The 25,093-nt window shown below is 37.3% G+C and overlaps 1 protein-coding gene across 1 annotated transcript in view; it reads left to right on the top strand.

The window, feature by feature from the left end:
- Window positions 1-25,093, top strand: part of GRID2 (glutamate ionotropic receptor delta type subunit 2) — a 581,701-nt gene that overhangs the window by 424,361 nt on the left and 132,247 nt on the right. The window contains exons 8-10 of the mRNA XM_061360976.1: window positions 1,273-1,374; window positions 17,335-17,532; window positions 24,650-24,962. Of these exons, the coding sequence (XP_061216960.1) occupies window positions 1,273-1,374; window positions 17,335-17,532; window positions 24,650-24,962 (613 nt within the window). The remainder of the gene's footprint in view (window positions 1-1,272; window positions 1,375-17,334; window positions 17,533-24,649; window positions 24,963-25,093) is intronic.

Genomic DNA, 25,093 nt, shown 5'->3' with positions numbered 1-25,093 from the left:
TCACCTTTTAGGTGTTTAGGTGTGTCTTGAAAGTTATGGGGTTGAATTATCTAAAAGACTAGTCTTACTAAAGGCCATTGGGCAAAGCAGTAACCTGCTCATGTTAATCTTGGTATTAATCTTGATAACTTTTTGTGACTTTAAATACGGACATGAAAACTGCATGGGTTTAAAGGCTTAAGTCAGCTGCCCAAGTCAGAAGATGAGCATCCCTTCATAGATTTCATGCACAGACCACACAGGAGGTAATTCAGGGCAAGCACTGGAACCTGCAGGTCCCTATCTCTGACTGTATAGCAGTTTTACATGGGTAATCAGTTTACATGACATCATTGAGACCTTGCTCCAAAGTCCAGTCATTGTCCTTCTGTTGAGTTTTGGTTTTAATACTGGTAATTGTACAGGCCAGATGAATGTGCTAATGAATTACAAAAATGAAACCAGTAGTGTTTGTATATGGTGCTAAAGGATGCGTGGTTGGTTTGTTTGCTTCTCCAAGATAAGCATCTACCATCACGTAAAAATGTAGGCAAGTTATATTTTCAGACAGGCTAAATTACAGGTTAGTGTCAACTAAACTCATATTGAAAGGCAGTTAGTCCTAGAGAGATCCCTGAGAAAAAGTTTCTGTCCACAGAAGTCCAAGAAATACAATCGCACCGATGCAAAGCATCCCATAGCTGAACTCCTTCTTCTGCATTATTTGTTGCAGTCCTTTCTCAATACTGCTATGTTCCTTTCCAGTGGTCTTTTCCTCAATCAACTTAAAATGTGACTTTTAACCTGTCTAGAAATCACTGCTGTTTCATTATCAATGAGTAGTATAAGATTTAATTAAAACTAGTGTCATTCCTTTCAACAGAGTTCTGCTAGGAAACATGGACTAAGGAGATAGTGTGCTAAAATTATGGTAGCTATTATTTCTCCAATTGGTGTAGTAGTGAAAGGTGGAAGTATTGTTACAGCCATACTACTTTTTAAATGTTTTTTGTTAATATAGAAGTCCTTCCTAAGCTTTTTTAGTGCAATACATATACCCTGAAACCCTGGATGCTGTCATCTGCTGCACACTGGTATTTAAGAAAGCACAAACTGATATCCCTAATTGCTTAATTTGCAATTTAAAGATGAACCTGCACAAGCCTGACTTTCCCTCCCCTTGATTCCAGAAGGTGTTCTGTTTATTTCATACGTTCGTGCTTAAAGCCACGTAAAAGGAATGACTGGCAGACTTTTATGGGCAATGACAGAATGATTTTTGCTTTCTTTCAGCTTGGCTGCTGGAATCCCATCACTGGTCTGAATGGGTCACTAACAGACAGAAAGTTGGAGAATAACATGCGAGGAGTGGTTCTGCGTGTGGTGACTGTGCTGGTAAGCAGATCCTCATAATTTGCACTAGCAGGAATGTATTTTCTTCCTCTTATCTTTTTATTGAGTACAGCATTTTACCAGGAACTTAGTGTTCTAGTGTCTGATTTTACCTTGTTAATACCAAAGCAATGGAGCAATTTCCGCACAATAATCTATCAGTAAAGTTCATTTAAAGTGAATCAAACAGATTAAAACCCATTTCTTCCACAAACACATACTAAATTAGATAACACAATTGTATCAACTGATAAAGGGCAAGTTCAAGTGCCCTTTTAGCTAAAGTTACCTAGCTGAAGCTCTAAATGATTCATAAGATACAGCTGCCTTCCAATTACCTTGCCAAAGTGAGTGCTGTCTGACACAAATTGCCAGACTTGGAAATATTCAAGGTCAGTTTAGGGTGAGTAGCGTTGTACAATAAAACTTCCACTGTTCCATCCTAGCTTTTCTTCAGCCAGGCTCTTCCCCTGTGCAAACACCTTGCATTAAGCAGCTGCAGCAAAGTTTTAGGTTTAAAGCAGAACAACATCTACCAGAATGGGAAGGTGTTTTGTGATATGACGCCAGTGTATTCCCTTTCATAAATTTTGGCTGCTTCAGCAGAAGGAGTGGAAAAAGAAGGGGGGAAGAAGTGAGGGGGGGCCAGGAAAGGGGCAGAGAAAGAGATGAATATGAGATGTATAGATCTTTTTGAACCAATGCCCAAACACAAAGTTGACCCAGGGTTGCAGAACTGTAAAGGTTATATTGAACCATTTCCATCTTCCTACTATCTACTCATGCTTTTAATTACCAATTTAGTGTTTGAGGGCCTGACCACTTGCTTGTCAAAAACAAGGCACAGTTTGTATTGCTGACATTGCATGATGAAGGAAGAGGGTCAGAGAGGGGTGGAAAGTGAAATCACCAGAGCATGTCAGTGACAGAGCAGTTTTTTACTCTTCCAATTATTTTATGGATCTTTAAAACCTATTACCTGTCAGGGTGTCCAGTCTGTTCTGGCTCTTAGTACACTAGAGAACTTCCTTTGATAACATCTACAGAACAAAGAATAAAACCCAACAAAATAAAACAAATCAAACAACAACCACCAAGTAAGATGTATGAATGCATAGAAAAAGACAAAGCAGTATGGTGAGGGGTTTCTAATTTAATTGCATTTTCATCAAAATAGCACTGTGGTGGCTATGGCTGATTTTTGTGTTCTGCCTGATACAGATGTTCATTGAATCAGTATAATTTTATGTTGACAAAAATGATCAGCGGATTTCATCTAACAAAATAATTTCAAATTAAAGCCTTGGGGTTTGGGGTTTTTTTGTGGTTTTGTTTGTTTTCTTGTTTGTTTTTTATTATTTTTTATTCTGTCTCTCCACACTCTGTTCCTCTGATTTCATCCTCAGTTATCTTGGGTTGCCAGAAAGCATTCTTCTTTCAAGTCATTATAGCATGAATATTTAGCAACTCGCAAAAATACAAAAATGTCATTAATTATGCTGGTAGGATTATACATTAATAATAAAAACAGAAGGTGGACATTTAAAGTTCAGCATACAGCACATGGCAGTTCAGTCTTCTCATTGCAAGCCTCCTGTTGTCTCGTGTGAGCACTCAAAAACTAGTTGGTTTTGTTAACAGTTTTAAAGCACAGCTGGTAATAATTTCTATGCACAACTAGTGAAAAACACAATTAGTCTGAATTTTGTTAGAATATTTGTTAAAATCTGCTAACTTATTTTGCTACATGGCTCTAGTTTTATGTTGGATGTGCACTGAAGGCGATATAGGAGAAAGATGCAAATTATTCACCTTGGCTTCATAACATAAAACTTCCTTTATTTTCTTAAAATTGTAAAGCTTTGCAAGGCTGGTCAGCGCAATCTAGGCAAAACCACCTGTGAACTACAATACAAATCAAGGTTCATTTGATTTTGCTCAGCAAAGATGAGAGGCAAGGATTTTGTAAACTGCATAAAAAAGGGAGGAAGCAGATGCTTATTTAAACTTATGAGCTAATAACAGTATTTTTCACAAGTGGTTCCTTTGACTGATGGTATTTTCCCTCAAATGCCAGAAATCAGGAAGATAAAATACCATTTCTACCTCATCCACAAACTGTAATGGCTGAGAGGAAGGCAGGCAGGCATACAGACAGACACTGACATAAAATCAAGGTACTAACCAAAAGCCTAAGAAGTTGAACAATGCAGATGCCAGGATTGCAAAGTGCTAATTATTTCTAACCCCTTCTAATCTTTGGATACCCACAGATGTTGCTGCCATTCCTGTGGGTGACAGAGATTTAGGGTGCTTACCCTCTAGCAGTTTCTCTTACTGCTCTTAATATGCATAAGTAAGGGTTATTCATGAGGATATGGTGGCTTCTAAATAGGTTTCATTAGCATATCATTACTTCAAACTTATATGTTGCTATAGGATAAATTTAGAAAGCATTTGCTTGTTACTAATTATACTTTGGTTCCAGCCTTTATTCACATAGCTTATTACAATGGTGCAATTATGTTATTTTTCCTGGAGTAGAATGAATAAATAGGTACAGTATTTGAATTTGAGTGGAGTCTTGGCTGGGATGCTGTAACACCTGAAATGAAGCAAAGCTATAAAAAAAAAAGTACTAATACTTGTTTTATCTCTTTTTAAAATTAGATTTTTAATCTCCCTATTTGTTGTTATTCAATTTATAAAAACTTGTTCCTAGAAATACTTGGTCAGTAAAGACACTGACTAGAATTTCATTAAGCCCTATTCATTTTACAACTATTATCAAAAGACATCTCCTTTTAATGCCATTAATTTTGCAAAATTAAACTTGCAAGCTTTAGTTTGGACAGATCAACCGAACTCTTTCAGGTAAATCAAGACCATACTAATAGCTGGAAGTGTTCATCTGATTTAATATCTTCTGGATAGGACAAAGCTGAAGACTTGTATTTAAACTGTTCTCTGAAAATGTGCAATTCTTGCCTTTTATGTGAGTGCAGGAGGGATTTCACCCATCATCTTTGCTCTAGCAATGATCTTTATCAGATCTTTTATTCCTTTTCCATCTTTTTCCAAGTTCTTCAATTAAGTCAGTACATTTCTGTTAAAAGTGAAAAAACTTATTGACTATGAATGGTTAGTAGTTGTTACTAATTCTTCCAGTTTCTAACAGTATGGTCTTGATCTAGGAAAAGAAGGCAGCTTATGTTAAAATTAAATAATGATACCTTTGAATATGATAGGTTTTCCTTTTCATTGAGATTTGAGAAGTCAACATTAATTAATTTTTTTCTGTTAACATTTCAAATCTCTTGCGTCTTTCTAGATATGAATCCTTTTCCTCTTCCAATTTCGTTTTGTTATGCCTTCAGGTTGAAAAGGACACATTCTAAAAATTGCAGTAGAATTTGAGAGGATAACACCTGAGTTATACTGTATTATACTTACTATGAAATGAAACATTCTGCAGTCCAGAATGACAAATTATTGTGATTAATTTCCCTAAAGCAGTCCCTCAAAAAGCAAGTGCTGAACAATTCCCATCATCTGCATCCATCTGCTAATTCCTTGCCCTGGATAAATTTAATAATTATGGGCTACATATCTGCAGATTTGAAACAAAATCTCTTTGTGAATATGACAGAATGTTGTATGTCCCCGGATTGGAAATCTCTGGTTCCTTTTGACAGTGAATCCTGGCTCCTCTGAAATTAATTGAAATACTCTCCTTTGCACAAATAGGAATAAGAAATAGTTTTTTGAGTTTTATTCTAAGAGGAACTATAGTCATGCTTGTGTACATGTGATTCAGCATTTTAACTTGACTTGGATTAGTATCACACTTTCTACACTTCTAGAAAAGTTTTGTCTTGTCATACTTAAATATCAAATGTCTCTTGTCTCCGACTCTTCCCCAGATGTAGTTGAAGTTTAAAATTCATGTTTGACAAGTTACTTTTAAGTTCAAGTGACTTGCTGGTGGATTTCTGCAATATATTGTGAATTTCTGAAACGCAGCTCGATCAAAGGTCAGCATAATAACCCCAAATGAATTCAGTATCTTGACTGAACAATGTTCCAAGAACAAATTTAGCTAAATATCCATTTTGTCTGTTTCAGCTTATCCTCTTTTTCAGCTGCTCTTTTTTATTGAAAGGGAGCTAGAATACAGCAGATATTATATCATTTTAGTAACAGTGGCAATCAATGAATTATTCATATGAATGTTAAGCCATCAGAAATGGGATGAGATTTGGCCTGTTTGACAATGAATAGGCCAGCAGGTATTCACAAAATCATGTTTCTAAAAAAGCCCCTGTTGTGTGTAAAAGGAAAAAGCTTGAAATTTCATGTTTTAAAGAATTAACACCTTGATTGAAAAGTACATATCCTTTCCTGAAAGCGCATAAGGCAGAACTTGCTAATAGTGCAAAACATATTTGTGATTTTACATGAAAATTTAATACAGCTCCCAGACAGGAGGCATTTATTTTCATATCTGGATGGTTCTGCAAATGGAGGCAGGATGAAGGAAAGAAAAATAGTAGCAATACTGAATTATGCTTTGCCGTACATCCCTATGCACTATTTCTTGAGAGTTATTGCCTGGGTTACCTGTACAGAGCTAAGTGGACCAGAGACAGTTTGGTGACCCTTGGCTCTGCGTGGGCACTGTGGGACATGGAGAGGGCTTAGAGAAGGGCAGCCAAGCATAGCAAAAGAATAAAATAAAGCATTATTTACACTAGGGAAAATGTTACCATATATGGGCTAATTTAATTCTCAATGGTTGGCATTAAATGCATGAGCATTTGTTGCCCAGATTAGGAAAGAAACAAACCTGAAAGCAGACAGTATCTTTAGGGACATGAGCTGGCAGAGGTCTGCATCTCCAGCCCCTTATTCTATTGAACTTACCACTTGGAGAAGATGAAAAGTAAGATATGAAGCTGAAAGGATTTGAAAGCTGTCTTTGGGATTTGACTTCCAACACGGGTTTAAACAAAATTTTAAAAGTCATTTCCAAAAAGCTGAAATAGCTTTCAGAGTGATAGGAAAAGGAGATGTATAAGAAAGATCAAAAAAACACAGTGTTTAAACATATAGAGAGGAGCAAACAGGGTAAAAAAAAATGGCGGGACAAAACTGTTGGTGAATGATTGTAAAATAAAGATCAACTGCAACAAAGATTATGTGTGGGATTCCTCAGAAAATACGGAGGTAGTATTTTGTAATAGTGCACAATCAGAATAGTCTGACAGATAATGCCTCTTCCATTTTCTCCCATTTTTTGGTGCTTACTTTTCTCATGTGGTCCTGATCACTTTTCCCACTTTCACAATTGAATGGTGTGTACTTCTGTGAATAATTATTCATTCTGTAATGCTTCGCTTTCTATGTACCAGTGCCTGCAGTATTCTAAAGAATAATTCTTGTTAAGGTTATGTATTATGTTAAATTATATGTTGTTCTGTATTTCAACATTATTGGCTTATTGGACTGTAATGCACCATCGTACATTTTCTGCAACAGCAGAAGTTCCTTAGGAGGTGGTAAGTTTAAGAGACATTACATGATTATCTTCAGTAGTTGCAGTATTTGTGGTTTGAGCAACCATATTTCACTTTTTTACCTGTAAGGGATGAATTCATCTTTGGCTATTAACACACCAGATGGCTGTTAACACAACAGAGCTGGAATGGCAGAAAAGCTGTGGCTGATGCAGTTTATTCTATCTGGATTCTGTCATAAAATCTCTATATACACTAAATCAGTAATGTTTTTAATGTACACCGTGTGCTGTAGTTAAAATATTTCACAAATACTTCAAGTTTTAGAATATTCTATTGTTAGTTGTAAAGAATGCAAAATTTCCTAGGCAGCAACAAATCCCTGTGTCTTAATTCAGCTTCCTTATTGCTGCTAATATCCATGTTTGAAATAATTTTGGAAAGAATGGAACTTTTATAGGTAAAAACGTCGAGAAAAATGCTCACTGAAATGGTGGGAAATTACAGCAACATTGGTAGAGGAGTTAATTTCATTGGTAAATGAACAAAATCATCAGGAGTAATGATGCATGACAGGATTAGGCTCGCTATTTACTGTTCTTCATACATACCTTGGCTGTTGACGAGAAAGCTTTCATTCAGTATGCGATACATATGAGGAGACTGGATTTCACTCACATTCACTGTCTTTCACTCACATTCAGTTGTAAGAAGGCTGTGGAGTCTGCTTTGTCAGGTCAGTCCAGAAAGAGTGGATTGGTGTTTGTCTTGCTTAGTTTAGGTACTTTCATCCTGAGTCAGAGAAAGGGAACAGGGTTTTAGAGATTCTTTTAGCTTGCATTTCCATAAAACTGTATCTATTTCTAGGCAAATAAAATATTACTGGAGTAAAGGAACATAGTAATAAGTATAGAGAATTACAAACTAAGGAGAGGGGTTTGCAGGAGCAGTTTGCATTGACCTAACTCTCCTTGGAAACTTTAGTCAGAATTATTTGTAATTAAGGGTTTGTTTTTGTTTTTTTTTAATTACAGAGTTTGCAGAAAATGCAATAGTCTTCTTATCCCCTGACTATATAATGTGGTTTATACCGCTTCTTAAGTAAAGATTTCATCTTACGAACATAACGGTTAGAAACAATTTGTTAAAACAAAAAAGGCACTTTTCGTGCAGTTCTAAGCCTGATTATTATCTCATGCTCTTCACATAAAGACTTTAGTTTCTGAAAGTAAGGAAAGACAACTATACTTCAGTTGAGCTAGCTATTGTTAGAAAGCAAGGATATATTAGCTCTATGGTGAGCCAACTTTTTCACCACCCTCATTGTAAAAAATTTCTTCCTTATACCTAGTCTGAATCTACCCTCTTTTAGTTTAAAGCCATTATCCCTTGTCCTATCACAACAGGCCCTACTAAAAAGTTTGCTCTATCATTTCAGAGAAAGCGGCAGTATTAAGGCAGCAAAGCAGATGGGAGTGGAATTTGCGCATTTCTTTCTTGGTGACTAAGAACAATGACCCATAAACAGAGATGGAAGAAAGTAAGGTTCCTAAAGTGCCTCCTGCCCTCAGCCATCTGCCCTGCTTCTCTTCTGAGGGTTGTCAGCCCCACTTAGATTTACTCTACTAGGCAGAAAATGGGGACAGGAGCCATTTCAGCTCCCTTGCAACTAATCAGTGTTGATAACTGAGCACCATAATTGGCACAACTGCACCCATCAGGGCAGAGTGTGCCTTGATTAAGTATTCCTTGCTTTGCCAGAGATTTAGTTTTGATATAGCCTCCTCCCCTTAATCTTCCCATTCTGTTTTCCTCTGTCTGCAAGCATTTGCATTTGTATTTGGGTTTCTTTTGGAAAACACTGGGGTTTTTTTCTCAGGTGCTACTGTACCATGGTAAGATTTCCTCAAAATATGAGTACTTAAAATTACTATTATAACAAAATCTGATATCCCTTTATAGAGGCAGAGCCTGTCTTTCTATCTCTTTTCACCCATCACACCTGTACACAGGCCAAACTGAAATTGCTACTGACTGGGCACAGGTTACTTTTAATAGCTGTTTTATCTCCCTTTGAGCTTCCTAGCTTGTATTAGAACAGACAGGTCATGATCCTTATAGCTATTCATACTGGTTATGCCTACTTTGATTGTTAGTCTTACATGCTTTAATTTCAGAATCTGCTGGGAAACCCAGCCCCTTTTGCTTTCAATTAATACTTCCAATCAATTTTTCTAAAGTAGCAGGTGCTATATACTAGATGACATGGATGTCGAGGAATTCAAATGTTTTGGGACCTGGCAGGGGCTACAGTCTGACAGCAAGGTAGGCTGAACACAAAATCTGGTAGGACCAGTCTAACTCACCTGTATGTCAAAGGCTACCTCTCAAGGCTCCTTAGCTCTGCTCTTCTCACTGACCCTTACACATCTGCTCTGTGGGCATGTTTGTGTTCCAGAGTGATCATATAGTTCACAGAACACACAGGAAAATTGACTTTTAGCCAGAAAGTGTTTCTTACTCTGATTGTAATTATCCATACTATGCAAGACAGAAAAGGAGGTGAACTGCCTGACAGTACAGTGTCATGAAGTACTATGTGAATTCGTTATGAATAGGAGCTCTTGTATGGTAGCTGGAAGAAGTATAATGCAACTCCCAGCAGCTTTATATACCCATACTACAGTTTTGCTAATTCCAGTATCTGAGCTAGCTATGTTATAGCTAGTGTTGTGCTGTTTAGACATACTCTGAAACACTCAACTGTTTCCAGTCTCAATCCATATTCCTATCCTATAACTACAGTGGTTCAGACAGAGCTATTAGGTGTATGAAGTTATTGTGAATTAAAATCAATACACAAAGCTTGGCCGCATCTTAATTGACCATTGCCATAGATTGCTTTGAAAGAAGCCTTAGCCCTATTGCAGAGCAATTGGAAGTCTTGGGGAGGCAGGCTAACGTTTTGTTTTGGTTGTTTCTTCTAAATAGTACTAAACTAAATAAGCCACCAATCCATTCAGGAGAAAAAATCTTGTTTAAAGTACTGTAACTAAAACCACAAACTCATGTCTTGCTGAAGATGACAGTAAAGCTGTCATTAAAAAAAATGAGAGACTAAGCACATGCATAAAGATAGTGGGAAACAAAGGCCAAATGTAAAATACCTTTCCTTTAATATTGCATTCAGCTTCTGGGACATGAGTTAGCTTTTTGCTGCAGACAAGGAGACTTTTATGTTAGTACAACTGACTTTCTAATCAGTATATTTGAGAAGCACAGGATCTGAGAACAGTGTTTTTCAATATTGTTACACAGCCCGTTGGCACAATAGGATATTGAATGAGAAGAATACCTTAATTATCCAAGATTTTGTAGGTTTGAAACCTTCATCTTTGTTTTAGTGCTATTTGGGGTGGGGATTGTGTTATGTTTTGCAGCAACTTTTATAACCATTGCTAATGGGAGAATTTCTGTAATGAGAGAATGAAATGTTTCAATTAAAATTTGGTCATTGATTCTAACATGAAGTAAGTACATTGCTGTTCAATTAAAAATAACAAGCTGTTGTTCTGTTTCCAGCCAAATAAAATCCACAAAACAGTGGTCAGTAAAGCACTTGAGGAAAATAAGTGTTGGGGGCTACATACTTCACTAAAATCTTTTGGGGAAAGAAATGCAAAATAGCTAACAATTAAAAGCAAGGGGTGAATTATTTTATGAGTCAAGAAAAATGTAATTATGCCTAGCAACAAGACAGTAGCATCCTGTGCTTGAAAATGTTTTGGTTATGGTTTATGAGATGTTGCTTCTTGTTGGTTATAATGGCTCTGCTTGGTTATCCAGCAGCCATTGGAAGGGAATTGAGAGAACCACTAATGAGAGTCAATTTCAGTTTTGGGAGCAGTTTCTTAATATTTGCAGGTGATAGGAGTTTTAAAGTGTCACAGTGAATGTTTATTTCATGCAGTTGCCAAGTCTCTTGGCAGTTGGGCTATGTGAATCACTGAGCTTCATTTCTTTCTTCTGTGTTTTAACACTTTCTTTCTACTTTCAGTGGAGAAGGGAGGATTTAAAAGGGAGGATTACAGAGTCCCTTTAATGAATGCAGAGTGTCAATATTAAAGTATTTCTGATGAGTGGACACAGAGGTCATTTTCATATGTTTTGTGAATTCTAATGACCCATATAATTACCTAATTTCAAAACTCTCTTCCAAACATAGTTGAAGCACATATGACCATCCATCTGCAATTTTAGAGTCAAGACACAACATGTGTTGTAAATCCTAGCAGTGATCGATTTCTCTGATCTGAAATGCCAGTAACTTTTTGTTTGCTTAATAATTTCTGTATAGCCTTTTGGCTAGGAAGTTTTTCTGCCTGTGCTAAGGAGAAAAAAAGGTTCAGATGTGCCAGAGAATAATCCCAAATGTTCTGTTTTGCTTTTCCATTTATAAAGTATGTCCCAGAATAATTTTTTTTAGCACTTTTATCATTAAAGCAAGCATCAGACTCATAAATGAGTGCAGCAGAGCAGTGTGCCATGGTTTTGTATTGTTTCTAACCTGAAATAAGTCTCAGCTTAAAGCCACAGAATCCACCCTTGTAATTACAGAGAAAATCTGCCCTGTTGCCCATTCAGTGATCTCCTGACAATATGGTGTGCTGCTAAAATCATTAACAGCTGGGTTGAGACCACCACAGGCCACTGAATGCAACATTTTCTTCTCTCACATATTTAGTTAGTGCTTTGTTGAAGATTTAAATGATGCTTTTTCTGTTTCTTCAAGAGAGTTTTCTGTAATTTGTCCAAAAAGAGAGAATCTATGAAAAAACACCAGAACCTCCAAAACCTGATTTTCATTGAAGAAATAAAAGATGATTGCCAAAGCCTGGAATTTAAAGCCACTATTCCAATGGCTTCCACAAATCATCCTGAATAGAAACTGTGGGTTTAGGGATATGCTTTTTCCCTATGTGTAAGTTGTCCCTGAATGCTTACACATTCTTGCTTTCCCTCCTTGCCTCCTCTAAGGCCAGAATTTATTGCTTGACTTTATCACCCACCTCTGTAGCACACTTACAAATCAGTGTTTCTCTTTGATTGTCTAATTAATTAACATAAGTTGAACTCAGAGTAATTGTTCTTTTCTGCTTTAGCTTAAGTATTGCTCCTTCTGTTTCCAAAGGTGAAGGTCCTCTCAGCCCAAAAGCTTTTCTCTTCTCCCTTATTTTTAACTTTATTAGGTGATTTAGTAAAGGATATTAAAAGATTACTTGAGATCAACTACTGCATCCAAATTATTGAGACATGTCTGCAAATTTCATCAGAGTAAATAAAAACTCTATTTTCTTCCAATCTTAGACTTCTTGAAGTGCTTACAAAACCTGCTGTTACTTCATTTTCATGTGCACCAGAACCTAAGTCCTAAATAGGCAAAACTGTTAGCCCTTTATTGTTAGAAAAAAAGCAAAAAAGAGCAGCATTTCTATATATATGCCTTGAATCTAGACTGCTCCAAGAACTACACTATAAACTTTTGATTTCCACTGTTATGTTTAAAATAAAACAAAATTAATTCCCTAGCCTCTACCCTGTGTAAAATTCAGGGTTCAGGGATGGGTTTTAGATGTGTGACATTCCTTTTTGTGCCTATATTGTCCTGTTATCTGTTCTCCCTGGACTAGGGCACATTACAGTTTTTATGCTGGCAAGCAGGCCTTTGAAGAGTAAGACTTTTCTCTCCCTGGGTCTAGATACCATTTTTCGGATCCCACTTTCCTTAGTTCTCATATAATGCTTGCTTTCCACTAATGGTTTTCCTGCTCTTATACTCAGGGTTTGTCAGAACACACATATAAGTACAAATGTTTGAAAGCACTAAGAGAAAATGAAAATGGTCTATAGCTAAGGCAGTTGTTCCTTGGATTCACTTCTCAGCTGTACAAGTCATGAAATCTGTGCACTTTGGTTCTGCATGTGAAAAAATGATTATAATAGTTCTTCTTACTCGACTAAGTATTTCAGTGGTAAATCCTAATGTGTTAAATGTGCTCAAATAATATCATGTTGAACATCTGAAAATATATTTGGGTAAGATGTCTGAGCTGCTTAAACATTCCTTCACGCCATAAAGGGCACATTCTATGTACTTCCTTCACTTCTGCTTGTTCAGTCTTACTCCAGTGCTTATCCTTGCTCTGGCATTTGTCTGGACCTCTGGTAATTACATCAACTCACCTGACAAAGAATGAGTAGATTTGTAATGAATTAATTTAATTAAGGAACCAAGCATCAGCAGAGCTGTTGGCATGAGAAGGTAGCTAGTTGATCTGGTGGAAAGACGATGTGTGGCTTTTCAGTGTGTAACTTCTTCCTTTAAAGGTTTTATACACCTAGTGATAATTAGTAAATGAATGGAGATGAGTGTTTTTGTGAGTTGCTTCTCCAATGTACTTGTACTATCACGTCATTTTTCCCAACACTTTCAGGTTTTTATGCCATGTTGCTTTAACTTGGGTCTGCCTTTAGGCTTCTTAAAATAGTGGGAGTCAGCTAGTATTTTGCAGCTTCTCTTGCTCAGGGGGTAATCATCTCTTGAACTAGATTTTGCATTCTTACGGTTTTAAAAAGCAATATTGACAACTTCACCCAGTATCAGGGGGAACCTTATGATTCTCTACAGCTACCCGAAAGGAGGTTGTAGTGAGGTGGGGTTGGTCTCTTCTCCCAAGTAACAAGTGACAGGACAAGAGGTAATGGCCTCAAGCTATGTCAGAGAAAATTTAGACTGGATGTTAGGAAAAATTTCTTCATTGAAAGAGTAATAGGTTATCAGAACAGGCTGCCCAGGGAAGCAGTGGATTCACTGACCCTGAAAGTGTTCAATAACAGTGTAGATGAGGCTCTCGGTGGCATGGTTTAGTAGTGTCTTGGCAGTCCTGGGATAAAGGTTGGACTTGATCTTAAAGGTCTTTTCCAACCTAGTTGAATCTATGAATCTAATATAAACTTTACCTCTTTGCTACTGATTTTCATTTTGTTGCAGGCTGTGTGGTGCTTATCTGTCTACCAGGGTTAACCCACAATACTCTGTGAAATCCTTTTGATCCACATCAAGTCTTAAATCTATCCTCCTCTTATCAGGGCAGCACATCTTCGATCTTGAGAAGAAAGCAGCCAGTGAGAACTGTGCAGCTGTTCTGAGAAGGAGCACTTATCATGGGCTTACTAGTGCTACATTCAGTTGACAAGGAAGCACATTGAGGGTAAAGTAGAAGAAAGTAGCTTCTCTATTAGAAGGATCTCCACTGAGGTTGGATGCAAAGGCATCCCCTAAATACTTCTGACAGCTCACTGGGGCCCACTGAGGCAGATCATCCATCTAGCAAAATCAAGAAGTTAAGGGAGAGCAATCCATTCATTTCCTCTTTTTTCTTCCTTTCTTCAGTCATGCAAATTGTGTCTTCTTTGCTTTCCCAGACTTCCCAGACTTTACAGGCTGTAAAGTCGGCTCTTGCCTCACAGAGCTTCATCAGTCCCCTATAGAAGTGCTCCAAAAGTGAAAGAAAAGGAAAAGCAGGAACAGTAGACTTCCTTAGGTGACTTCACTGCATCCAGGAATAACTTAGGTTTGAAGGGACCCTTGGGTGGCATTTGTGTGAAGCAGAGTTAGTGTTAGAGCAGGTTATTCAGGACTGTCCAGCTGAGTTTTGAGTATCTGCAAGGATCATGATTGTATGGCTTCTATGAGCTAGACCTGCTTATTTAGTCTTAATTACCACTTGCCTTGGAGAGAAAATGTATCTGGATTTTCTTGAATTTGTTGGGATAGAATGGAAGGTTCATCATCCAGGTGAATTTTGCCACCTCCAAATTCATCAGTTAGCTAGGCAGTTTTGACACCTATTTTCTATAAAGCTTATGTTTTGTTATTATTTTTCTGTTCAGTAGGTGAGAAATGTATAGGCTGGGTTTGTTTTGCACATTTTCTTTCTACAAGATCTGCCTTTTTAAGGATGGAGACAATCATTTTAACACCAATATTGATGGCACATATATGGCTTTCCATAGGAACTCCCTTAGCACCCTCTTAGTGTACAAAAGGACAACAGGCATAGCTTCAGCCTGCAGCATTTAAAGGCAGAAAAATTAAAGATAAATATTTTTGTCCTCTTTCAGGGCCTTCTGAGAAATACAAACAGTTACAAAAAAAAAAAACACACACAAAACAAATGCATAGCAATAGTTTTGTTTTGTTTGGGTTGGAATATGATTAAATATTTTGCTGCTTCAGGCTTCAACAAAAATTGAGAAGTATTAGTTGGTTTGCATAAAGCTATTTGACTATTTATATTTCATTAAATATACAGCACGCTGGACATTGGGGCTTTTTTGGCAAATCTCTCAACAGCAAACAGTATTACATAGCTTAATAAAAGACTGAAATTAGTCATGACAAGTTGCATTTTAAACAGTGCTTTAAATCAGTACAATTAGGAATTGCTTTGTAACTAACTGAATAAAAATTCAGTTTATGAGCAATTATTTTCTAATAACTTAGAAGTGATAGGAATAAATCCTTTCTAATATGAAAATTATCAACTCCCAAAATACCCTTTGTACACACAAATCTTGAGACTTCTGTGCATAGTGTGCTTAGACTGATAAATTACAATTTTCTTTTTTTTTTTTTGTGAAAACATTTTTTTCAGTAGTTTTGAATCTGTATGAAGGGAATCTCTCATCAAAGTGATCAGCAAAGCTCAATTCACTCTGTGTTTTCATTTCGGAGAGGCTTTCATCAATTTAGTCTTAATTTCTTCAATCTAGTTGAAACCGAGGCACTGGAAAGCTACTTAAAAAAAAAAAAAAAAGGAAAAAAAGTCACATGCACTTTGATGTCCTCCACTTTTATTCCATTTGGCTGATTTTGGATAATTTATAAGAAAGAAATTCTGAGAACCGGGAAATAACAGCTTGAGACAGTCAACTCTTTCTTACTTTTTTGTTTGTTTGTTGTTTTTTATTTGATATTTGGTTTTTATTTGTTTTGGGGTTTGGTTTTGGGGTGGTTTGAGGGTTATTTTCTGGTTTTACTGCAGAGAGATAAGAGCCTCCTGCCAGTGCAGTCTGGTCGCATGCTTGCTTCTTTGGCAGCATCCTCAGCATGTGGCTGTCTTCATGAATGTTAACTTAAGCATTTACAAATGGTGCTTTCTTATTCCAAGAACATCCTGCCTACATTTCAGTATTTGTTCACACAGAGTGACATCCTACCAAACTAAAAATATTTAGGTACAATGCTTCAGGAGATACAATTAAAGTCTGGGCTACAAATACTGCAGGAAAACAAATCTGTTTTCTGTATGCTTGTGGATTATGCAGACTGGGAGAAATTGGTCAGGAAGTGATTTAATGGGCTTGTCATGACCAAGCCACAATGAGTTAGAACTAACTTTTTGTGCTACACAATAGATGTTTCTGATTAAACTCATACTAAATTACAGCACCATTTAAAGAATGAAAAGGCAAAAATGTAGCATAGCTAAAAAAAATTGGTGTTACAGTTCCATCATGGTTTTTGGAGGGATTTCATGATTTTGGTCTTACTTGGGTAGATCACAGGTGTTCTCAGAGAAAATAAAGAACAAAAATAAATAAGATCCATCTATGGCAAATAGTTTGTCTTCAGAAACATGATGTCTTTTTGTGTTTCATAAAAAAACAAAGGAGAATGTCTGCTAATTAAAAACTCAATAGAAAGTATAATGGTGGAGGAGGGAAGATAAAATTAGCCAAAAAGTAATTTCTTTCTGAAAATGTTATTAGAACTATTAATTAAAAATAAATATTAATAAAAATTAGCCAAAAATAATTTATTTCTGAAAATTGTATTTGAAATACTAATTAAAAAAAAAAAAAAGGAAACAAGATCTTGGGGAAAAGGAAAAGAAAAGCATATTGTTAGGAAGTCTTACCAGCCAATTCCAACTTTCAGTATCTATTTGTATCCTTTATGATGAACCCCCCCCGACAGCGGACATGGACTGTCCTGGTGTCCCCATCCATGGCAGGGGGGGTGGAACTAGATGACCTTAAGGTCCTTTCCAACCCTAACTATTCTATGATTCTGTGATCTTTTGATGAATATTCACCAGTTAAACAAACTGAAGTCCCAGAGTTGATTCTCCCGAAACTAATCAAATGGATGCTGTTTGGATAGATCTGTTTAAAATCAACCATTCTATATTCACATTACAGAATAAGGACAAGAGAAATGCATGTTTCTCTGGTGTGGCCTATTTTGTCATGCTTTTCATTCCTGAGACCATGTATTACTTACTAGTTGTGTTTGCCGGATACAGTGTTTGTCCAGCCAGAGGCACCCACATATGGGATGTAATTTCTTTACTAACAGTTAGCTCCTTTATTTTCCATTTAGGAAGAGCCCTTTGTCATGGTGTCTGAAAATGTTCTGGGAAAACCGAAGAAGTATCAAGGCTTCTCAATAGATGTGTTGGAAGCCTTGGCTACTTACCTTGGCTTTAAATATGAAATTTACGTTGCACCGGATCACAAGTATGGGAGTCCTCAGGATGATGGGTCATGGAATGGACTGATAGGAGAACTTGTATTTAAGGTAAGGTTACTAATAACTTAATAAATATGGTCATGTGATAAAGCTAAATAATATGTGCTGTATTTTTGCACCAGTCAGTAACTTTTTTTAGTGAGTCATTGATAACACTTTGTTCACTGTGTGTTGCCAGCATCTGACAATGTGCCCAGTGGCATTGAGCAGTAAAGAAAAAGCTAGAAATAGTGCTTGCTGGTAACTATTTAAGAAGCAGGGCAATCTCTTTTTTTCCAACCAAAGCACAGCAGTGTGAAATTTGAATACAGTCAAATAATGGGATGCAGAGCATCCTAATTAATTTGGCAAGACCTGACACAAATGAGTTGAAGAGGCTGTTCGAAAGAGGAAAAATTGGTGTTGCAGTAATTAGTGATACATTACATAAATAATGTATAGCACTTAGAAAAATGTTGGTGTGATGAACAGATGAAGTAAGTAATCAACAGTAAATGTTTTATTGATATATAATAACACTTACATTATGTAGATGCATGAATCAAGAGTAGTATATTCACTATTCTGTAATTAATAAACCATTTAGTCTACTTAATTTTACATTAAATGTTCAATATTGTATCATAAATAAATCAAACCAAGTAAATGTGCCTTTTTTTTCCCACTCTTCGCATCTTATCTGCTTGCAGTTTCTCACACTGAGAGGGAAAAAGCTATGTAGACTCTATTCTGCTGATGTCTCATTTGTGCCATGAACATATATATTCTCTGTGATTTTAGTTAACCTGTAGAGGCAGTTTTTACAGCTATAGAGACCTACATTTGTTGGTGTTCCTTAAATAACTGTAGGAGATATTAACTTAAATAACTTACTGGTTGTTTATGGAAGTGCTTTTCCAAATCTGCATGTGGACTTTAAGAACAGTGTGGTCAGATACAGGACCTAATTGTTCAATGCTTCAGAGAAAAGTTAGAAAAATATTGGAAAATAAGTCTTGCAGTAAAGGGGGGGCGTGAGGGAGGGGAAGGAAAAAAAATCAAAAAAGGAAAAAAATCCCTGTGGGAAAAAATAAATAACGATAGGTTTAACCTATTTTGCCTTCCTGAGCAGTAGGAAACCTGTTGAAATGGAATAGAACCATACATGCCATATCTGTAGCACGGTTCATAATCTACACTGTTACTGTAACAATAAACTTCGTTTACCATCTCCCTATGACCTTACAAAGCTGTGATTATAGCTGATAAGCTGGAGCCACTTAGAAAAGTGTATTTTCCTTCCTCTTCTAAACTTTACCAGCAGAAAATCCTTCATCTGATTATGAGGCATGACACCACAATTGCCTGTTGATTTATTTTTACCATTTTTTCTGCTCCTTATATCTGATGTTATACTATACCCTACTCACAGTACTATAGTACTCAGCATAGGACTCAGCAGGCCACTGCATTACCCAGGCTGGAGGGGTCTTAGTACTAGATGGCTCTAGAGATGGAAGTGGGCCTGGAACATTTTTTTATTTATTTGATATTAATGATTCATAAGACAGAACTTGTAACAACTGAAATCAAATGGTTCACTCAAAAACATATATAGCACTCTTGTCCACTTAGTAGACATGGACTCAAATAACTCTAATAACACACTTAAGGTGGTAGCCACTTAGAACTGTAAGTAGATGTCATAAGTGGAACAGATTTGCCAGTCTGCTAAAGTATTTCTGTAAATGAGAATCTTTCTGTACAATTAGATAGTACGAAGAGTTAATGGAATTGCTTTTGGAATTCAGAAAATGCATTTCCCCAATACTGTGTCAGTGAATAATTTTTTTATCTTACTTACCCCCTATATAATTAGCAGTAAAGATTCACTGTGTCCTTCTCTCCTGTTCTCTGTGCCTCCTAAGGCAAGAGGGAACCTCTGGGCAAGCAGCCAGTGTATATCTACCCCTTACCAAGTGCAAGCTGTTGTTGAAAGGCTGCCTTCTGATTTACTGTAAACTGCATTCTGCTCCCAAAACTCAAATCTGCTTGGCAACTTTGCAAGGGGGAGCAAAAAAGTGGAGAATGGTTTTAAATTAAAGGTATAACCTGTTTAAAACAGAAGGTTTCATTGTTTTCCCAACCAAGTATTGCATTATAGTCTTTCCAACACATGGAGGAAGTCCAGAACCAGAGGGAGTGCTCTTTGTGTGTTAATGTGTGAGCCAGAAGCTATGTATTTCTGCAAAAGACAAGACCCAGTTAAGGGTAATGGAAACTGGCCACCTTTTCTAAGTCCATAGAAACGTAGAATTGCTTAGGTTGGAAAAAAACGTTAAGATCATCAAGCCCAACCTTCAACCCAGCACTGCCAAGTCCACCACTAAACCATGTCCCTAAGTGCCACATGTATACATTTTAAACAGGGGATGGTGATTAAACCACTTCCTTGGGCGGCCTGTTCCAATACTTGACAACCCTATCACTGAAGAAATTTTTTGGAATATCCAATCTAAACCTCCTCTGGCACAGCTTGAGACCATTTCCTTTTGTCCTATCACTTGATACTTGGCAGAAGAGACTGGCACCCCCTTCACTACAACCTTCTTTCAGGTAGTTGTAGAGAGCATCTCACTGAGAAGGATGTCTGTGGCCACTACAGACAGTGTGCCGTATGAAATGGAAGTTGCTGTAACAAGCACATAATTTCTGTGTTCAATACGTGCTGATTGCATTAACCTGATTCAGAATTCAGCAGGCTCTAATGCAGGTCCTGTTATCAGTGAGAGCAGTCCCGGGCTGCTCTTGTCTGCAGCAGCCCTGCTTGAGCTGCAGTGCAGGGCAGAAGCCCTGTGGTGCCAAGGACATGCCCTAGGTCCACAGCTGGCTTCATGAGCATGACATTTCAAGTTCACTCTGTTCCAGCTTTGAAGACAAGGTCCCCGTTGGCTGCTAAAATAGGAGCTGGAATCATCAGATTAAAGCAACTGGTCTTTGAATTTGGAAATGGATTCAAGTCTCCCCTCCTTTGGTTATCAAGATCTGTATTAGGTACACCCTTGCTCCATAGCTTGACACCTTCTGCTGTCAAAATAAACTGAATGTAGCCATGCCATGGAAATCTGTTTTTGCTGAGTGCCTGATCCAGGAGGTCTATAGAGGATAAATTCTCTGTGTGTGAAGAACATGGTGCTTTTGGCTTTCTACTGTCAAGTGACCAGGGCTTTCAATGCATCCCACAGAGCTTCAGCTCACAAGCAGGATCAGTTCAGAGAGCAGCAGCTTTCTGTGGACATGCTAAAACCATCTCGGGGGAGCAACACTCTATTGCAAATCTTTCTCTTGCTGTTAATTATCTGTGTCTTTTCACAGTGCTTCCCTTAGTTGCCCTCGAGTGCACATCAGCAGAGGGATGAGCCTGTGTGACAGGCAAGAGAAGTGGCTAATGTCACTTCTGGGAGAGGACAGTAGGGTTTTTTTCCAGCATGGCTCTGAACTTCCTGGGGATGTTCACATCCATCAACCATTATTTACCACATTTCCCCATGCTACCTTGATTGCCAGGATTTTTTGTTTTTTCCAATGAGGAGCCATCAGGAAGCAACTAGCATAGAGAAAAATGCCCAATTCCACTTCGGCCCATCAGAAAAGGAAACCTAAATACACACCTAAATATTTTTAAGAGAAACTGCGAGTCAACTAGAAGCCTTTTATGAGACACCTTTAACGCATATTCCTAAGGGGAGTGGCATAGGAAGGGAAAAAGCAAATAGGGAGGAAAAAGTGAGAGTTATAAATAATATCTGGGTAAAAGGGCAGTTCTTTTCATGTATGTTTGTCAACTTCAGCAAAAAATTTTCTCTGATTAATTTTTGCATGTCCATATTAATAACCGAGTAATGTGGGTTTATCGCTTCTGTCATTCTTTGAAGCTTGATTTAATGTTTACAATGGATAAAATGATAGGATCGTAGGAGAAATTTAAAGTAGATTCATTTATTTTTCCTGTTCTTGATTGCAAACCACAAGAATCGTCGTAGGATTGCTTTCTATGTGTACGAGATGTGCTTGCTAAGCAATAGCATAGGGTCGTTTCAGGGATTTCAGGCTTTGCTGATGAGCTGGTTCTATGACACCAGTAACAATACTACCAGACCCATTTGTCAGACATTTATTTTAGATTTTCCAGTTCTGGTAATGTTGCTCTATAATGACCTCAAGAGAACTGCTGTTAAGGAACATAAATTCTTAAATCAGTCACATAAAGAAAAATAATGCCCTCTGCTGTTTTTATTCAGTCAGTCATTTTCAGAAGTCACAGTTTTCATTCATCAGAAATATGTTAAACAGACATCTAAGGTGATGATAGCTGGGTTTGGTACTGCAAAAACCTAGCGAGTGGAGAGTTTTACATGTTTATCATTCAGATTGGCAACTTTATATCTAAATATTGACATAATTGCATGTGTTTGCCTTTCTATCTTAGAAGCACTAAGTGAACCTTGACTACTTCAAATGGATGTCTTCTCTGATCCAATTTGACATGTTAATGACAAGCATTTAATTTTTTCATCTTACAATTTCAATACAAGTTGACAGAATCTATATGACAGAATATATGATGAAGAATGCTCACCATCAGTAGATCAACTGATAGGTTTAACCTCGGTTTTGTGCTAAGCAGTTTTCTGGTATGCTGGTGTTTGATTCCATTTATTAATTTAAGATTATGAGTTGTCATATTTCAGTGTAAATATTTTTCTTTTTTTAACAGTTAGACACAGGAGGACTGAAAAGTCAGGACTTTACTCTCTCCTTTCAATTTTGTACTATACTTCCACTCTTTAATTGCAAGATATAATTATATCATGATTGCTGCTGCGGTATGACAAAGGAAATGCAACATTTCCATTAGGACAATGTTGATCCTCTGTCGTAGCTGGCTGATAACCAGAGTAGAACCATAATGCTGGGGAATTTGGAGAGACTGTTGCCCAGAGTAAAATAGAAGCAGTATTTCCACAAATGCCACACACTGTGATTTTTCATGCAATGTCCTTCAATGTATTTCATGGATAAATATATTTGTCTTTTTTTGTTCTAAAAAAGGAAAAAAAAGCAAAAGAAAATTCTATTAATTATGACATGGTCTAGTCTGAGGCGTCCCTTAGGAGGGTGGGAAGTAGATGGTCCTTTCCAACCTTAGCTATTCTATGATTCTCTGATTATATGATTCAATCCTATAGTAATCCATTATTTGGTAAAAGTATCTTTACTTATCTATATTGTTTTTCATTGGAAAATCTTTAAACAACTTACAAATGCAACTTGCACCTCGCAATAATCTAGTGTGGTAGGGAAGTATTTTGGTAACATGCTGGTAATTAACAACATAGCTGAAGTTAAACAGGGGCAAAGTCTAGGACTTTTTGTTTTGGTATGGCTTCCTTTAACCCTGAATTCCAGTTTCACTTTTTGATATCTATTCAGTAAATACAGCCATATTTTCCTGTTTGACAACTTTCGGTATGGAGCATTGAACTTCTACATTTGTAAATTATCTTTAAAATAAATTTATATTCACAATTTTTTCTGTGGATTATTCTGATGATTTTTTTTACTTGGATTACTGACTGAGTTTGCCGCTGCCCATAGGCAAAGGGCAGTTAAATCATCACTCACAAAAAATTGCTAGGAAGGGACATGAAGTGAATTCATGAAACCATGCTTTCAGCTGTGAACATCAACACAGGTTCACTTAAGACACCAGAGAATCTAGCCTACAAATTAAAGCTGAAGCTCTAATTTTTGGCTTTCAAGCAAATCAGTATTTTCAAACACTTTTTTGTCCAAATCAGTGGGCCTCCAGCTATCTTCTGCCACTTTCTGAAGCAAGTGGACAATTAATATAAAGTTTATGTCATTGAAACCAAAGCCTTAAGTGCGCTGTGATTAAAAGTGTGTTTGTACTATAGGCAGCAAAGTATTTTGCAGATGGCATTAAAAGAGCCCAGATGATTTGCAAATTTAGTTCTAATCAGTTTCAGCTGCCATACCTTAGCACTTAATATTTCACATCACATTTCTAAGGAGCTAGTAATCTCTGCATTCTTTGGGCAAGAAGAAAGAAGTTCAAGAGGGTTAATAAAATTTGACACAGTACTTTCAAGCCTTAGTGCTCTCCTCATCCCATTCTGAAGGACCACACACTGCTTTAGGTGGAGTAGAAATGGGTTAAATCAAACTACTAGCATCTTAAAGTATTTAAAGTACTATTTTTCCTATTAAAATGTATAGAATTTACAGTCTTTGTTTAGTATTTGGGCTTTTAAAAATTATGTTAATGTGTCTGTCTTAAATATTCTTTCTTGTTTTCAGTGCATTTATCATCGTACCTGTGGAAAGAAAAATAGCACCTGCTGTAGTTGTGCCTGATGTCTTTGGAGACCTAATACCCAGGCAGGCTGTGAAATACAATGTTTAGATCAGGGAATTTTATTCATCCTCTTCTCATCTGAAATCGGTTCTTTAAATTATAAAAAAAAAAAAAAAAAGCCCTAAATGGCACAAAAGGAGTTTAAGGTAGCTGCAGAACACATTGGCAAAGGAATTGCTTAGCAGGAGGATATAAAGGAATTAATAGCAAAGGAATTGTGTAGAACATCTGCTTTTCCGCACTTCAGGCTGCAGCCAAAATTGATGTTTTCCAGAATTTCAAGTTCCCCCAGTGCAGTGGCCCTTTGTCATAATCATCATGTCACCAAAATCTTGTATGTCATGTGGTTCTGTCAGGCAGCTGATTTCCTGTGATTGGAAATGCTATACACAAGGTCTGCCTTTTGCCACAATGACAGTGGTGGCTTTAGTAAGCCAGGCTGAGAAGAATGACTAGAAACAGGTTTCCTCCAGCTATTATCTGTATTTGAAGTGGTTTGATTCCTTGGAAAATAACAACATGGAAAGCTAATGTGTCCAAGTCCACTAAGTGAGGTTTGCTTACAGATAGACGTGTGGTACAGCTATTCTGTTCAAGCCTTAGTCACATTTCTGTTTTCAGATATACGATACTTAAGACATTGGCCTTGGCATTTGCTTCTGTATAACTTGCTTAAATCACAAAGGAATGAAGATCCTTTCTGTAGCTTCTACTTATGCATTTTGTTCTCTCTCCTTCTTTTCGCAGAGAGCTGACATAGGGATCTCTGCCCTAACCATCACTCCTGACAGGGAAAATGTAGTGGACTTCACAACACGTTACATGGACTACTCGGTGGGTGTGCTGCTTCGAAAGGCAGAGAAGACAGTGGACATGTTTGCCTGCTTGGCACCATTTGACCTCTCCCTGTGGGCATGCATAGCTGGCACTGTGCTCTTAGTAGGGCTACTGGTCTACCTCTTGAACTGGCTCAACCCCCCCCGCCTTCAGATGGGATCCATGACCTCCACAACCCTCTATAACTCCATGTGGTTTGTGTACGGATCCTTTGTGCAGCAAGGTAAGAGACAGGGAGACTTGGCCTCTGAGAGAAAACATTGCTATAGAGACCTTCCTCTTCCTGCCTCCCTCTCACAGCTCAGAGGCTGGAAGCACTGGAAAGCCTTCTGCTATAAGGCTTCTAAGACATTT

Source organism: Neopsephotus bourkii, unplaced genomic scaffold, assembly GCF_033783945.1.
Source record: "Neopsephotus bourkii isolate Nb327-2 ecotype Australia unplaced genomic scaffold, CSIRO-AGI_Nbou_v1 NB_1037, whole genome shotgun sequence".
Classification (NCBI taxonomy): domain Eukaryota; kingdom Metazoa; phylum Chordata; class Aves; order Psittaciformes; family Psittacidae; genus Neopsephotus; species Neopsephotus bourkii.
The sequence above is the reverse complement of the archived record's forward strand: the minus strand, read 5'-3'. Positions and strand labels throughout refer to the sequence as shown.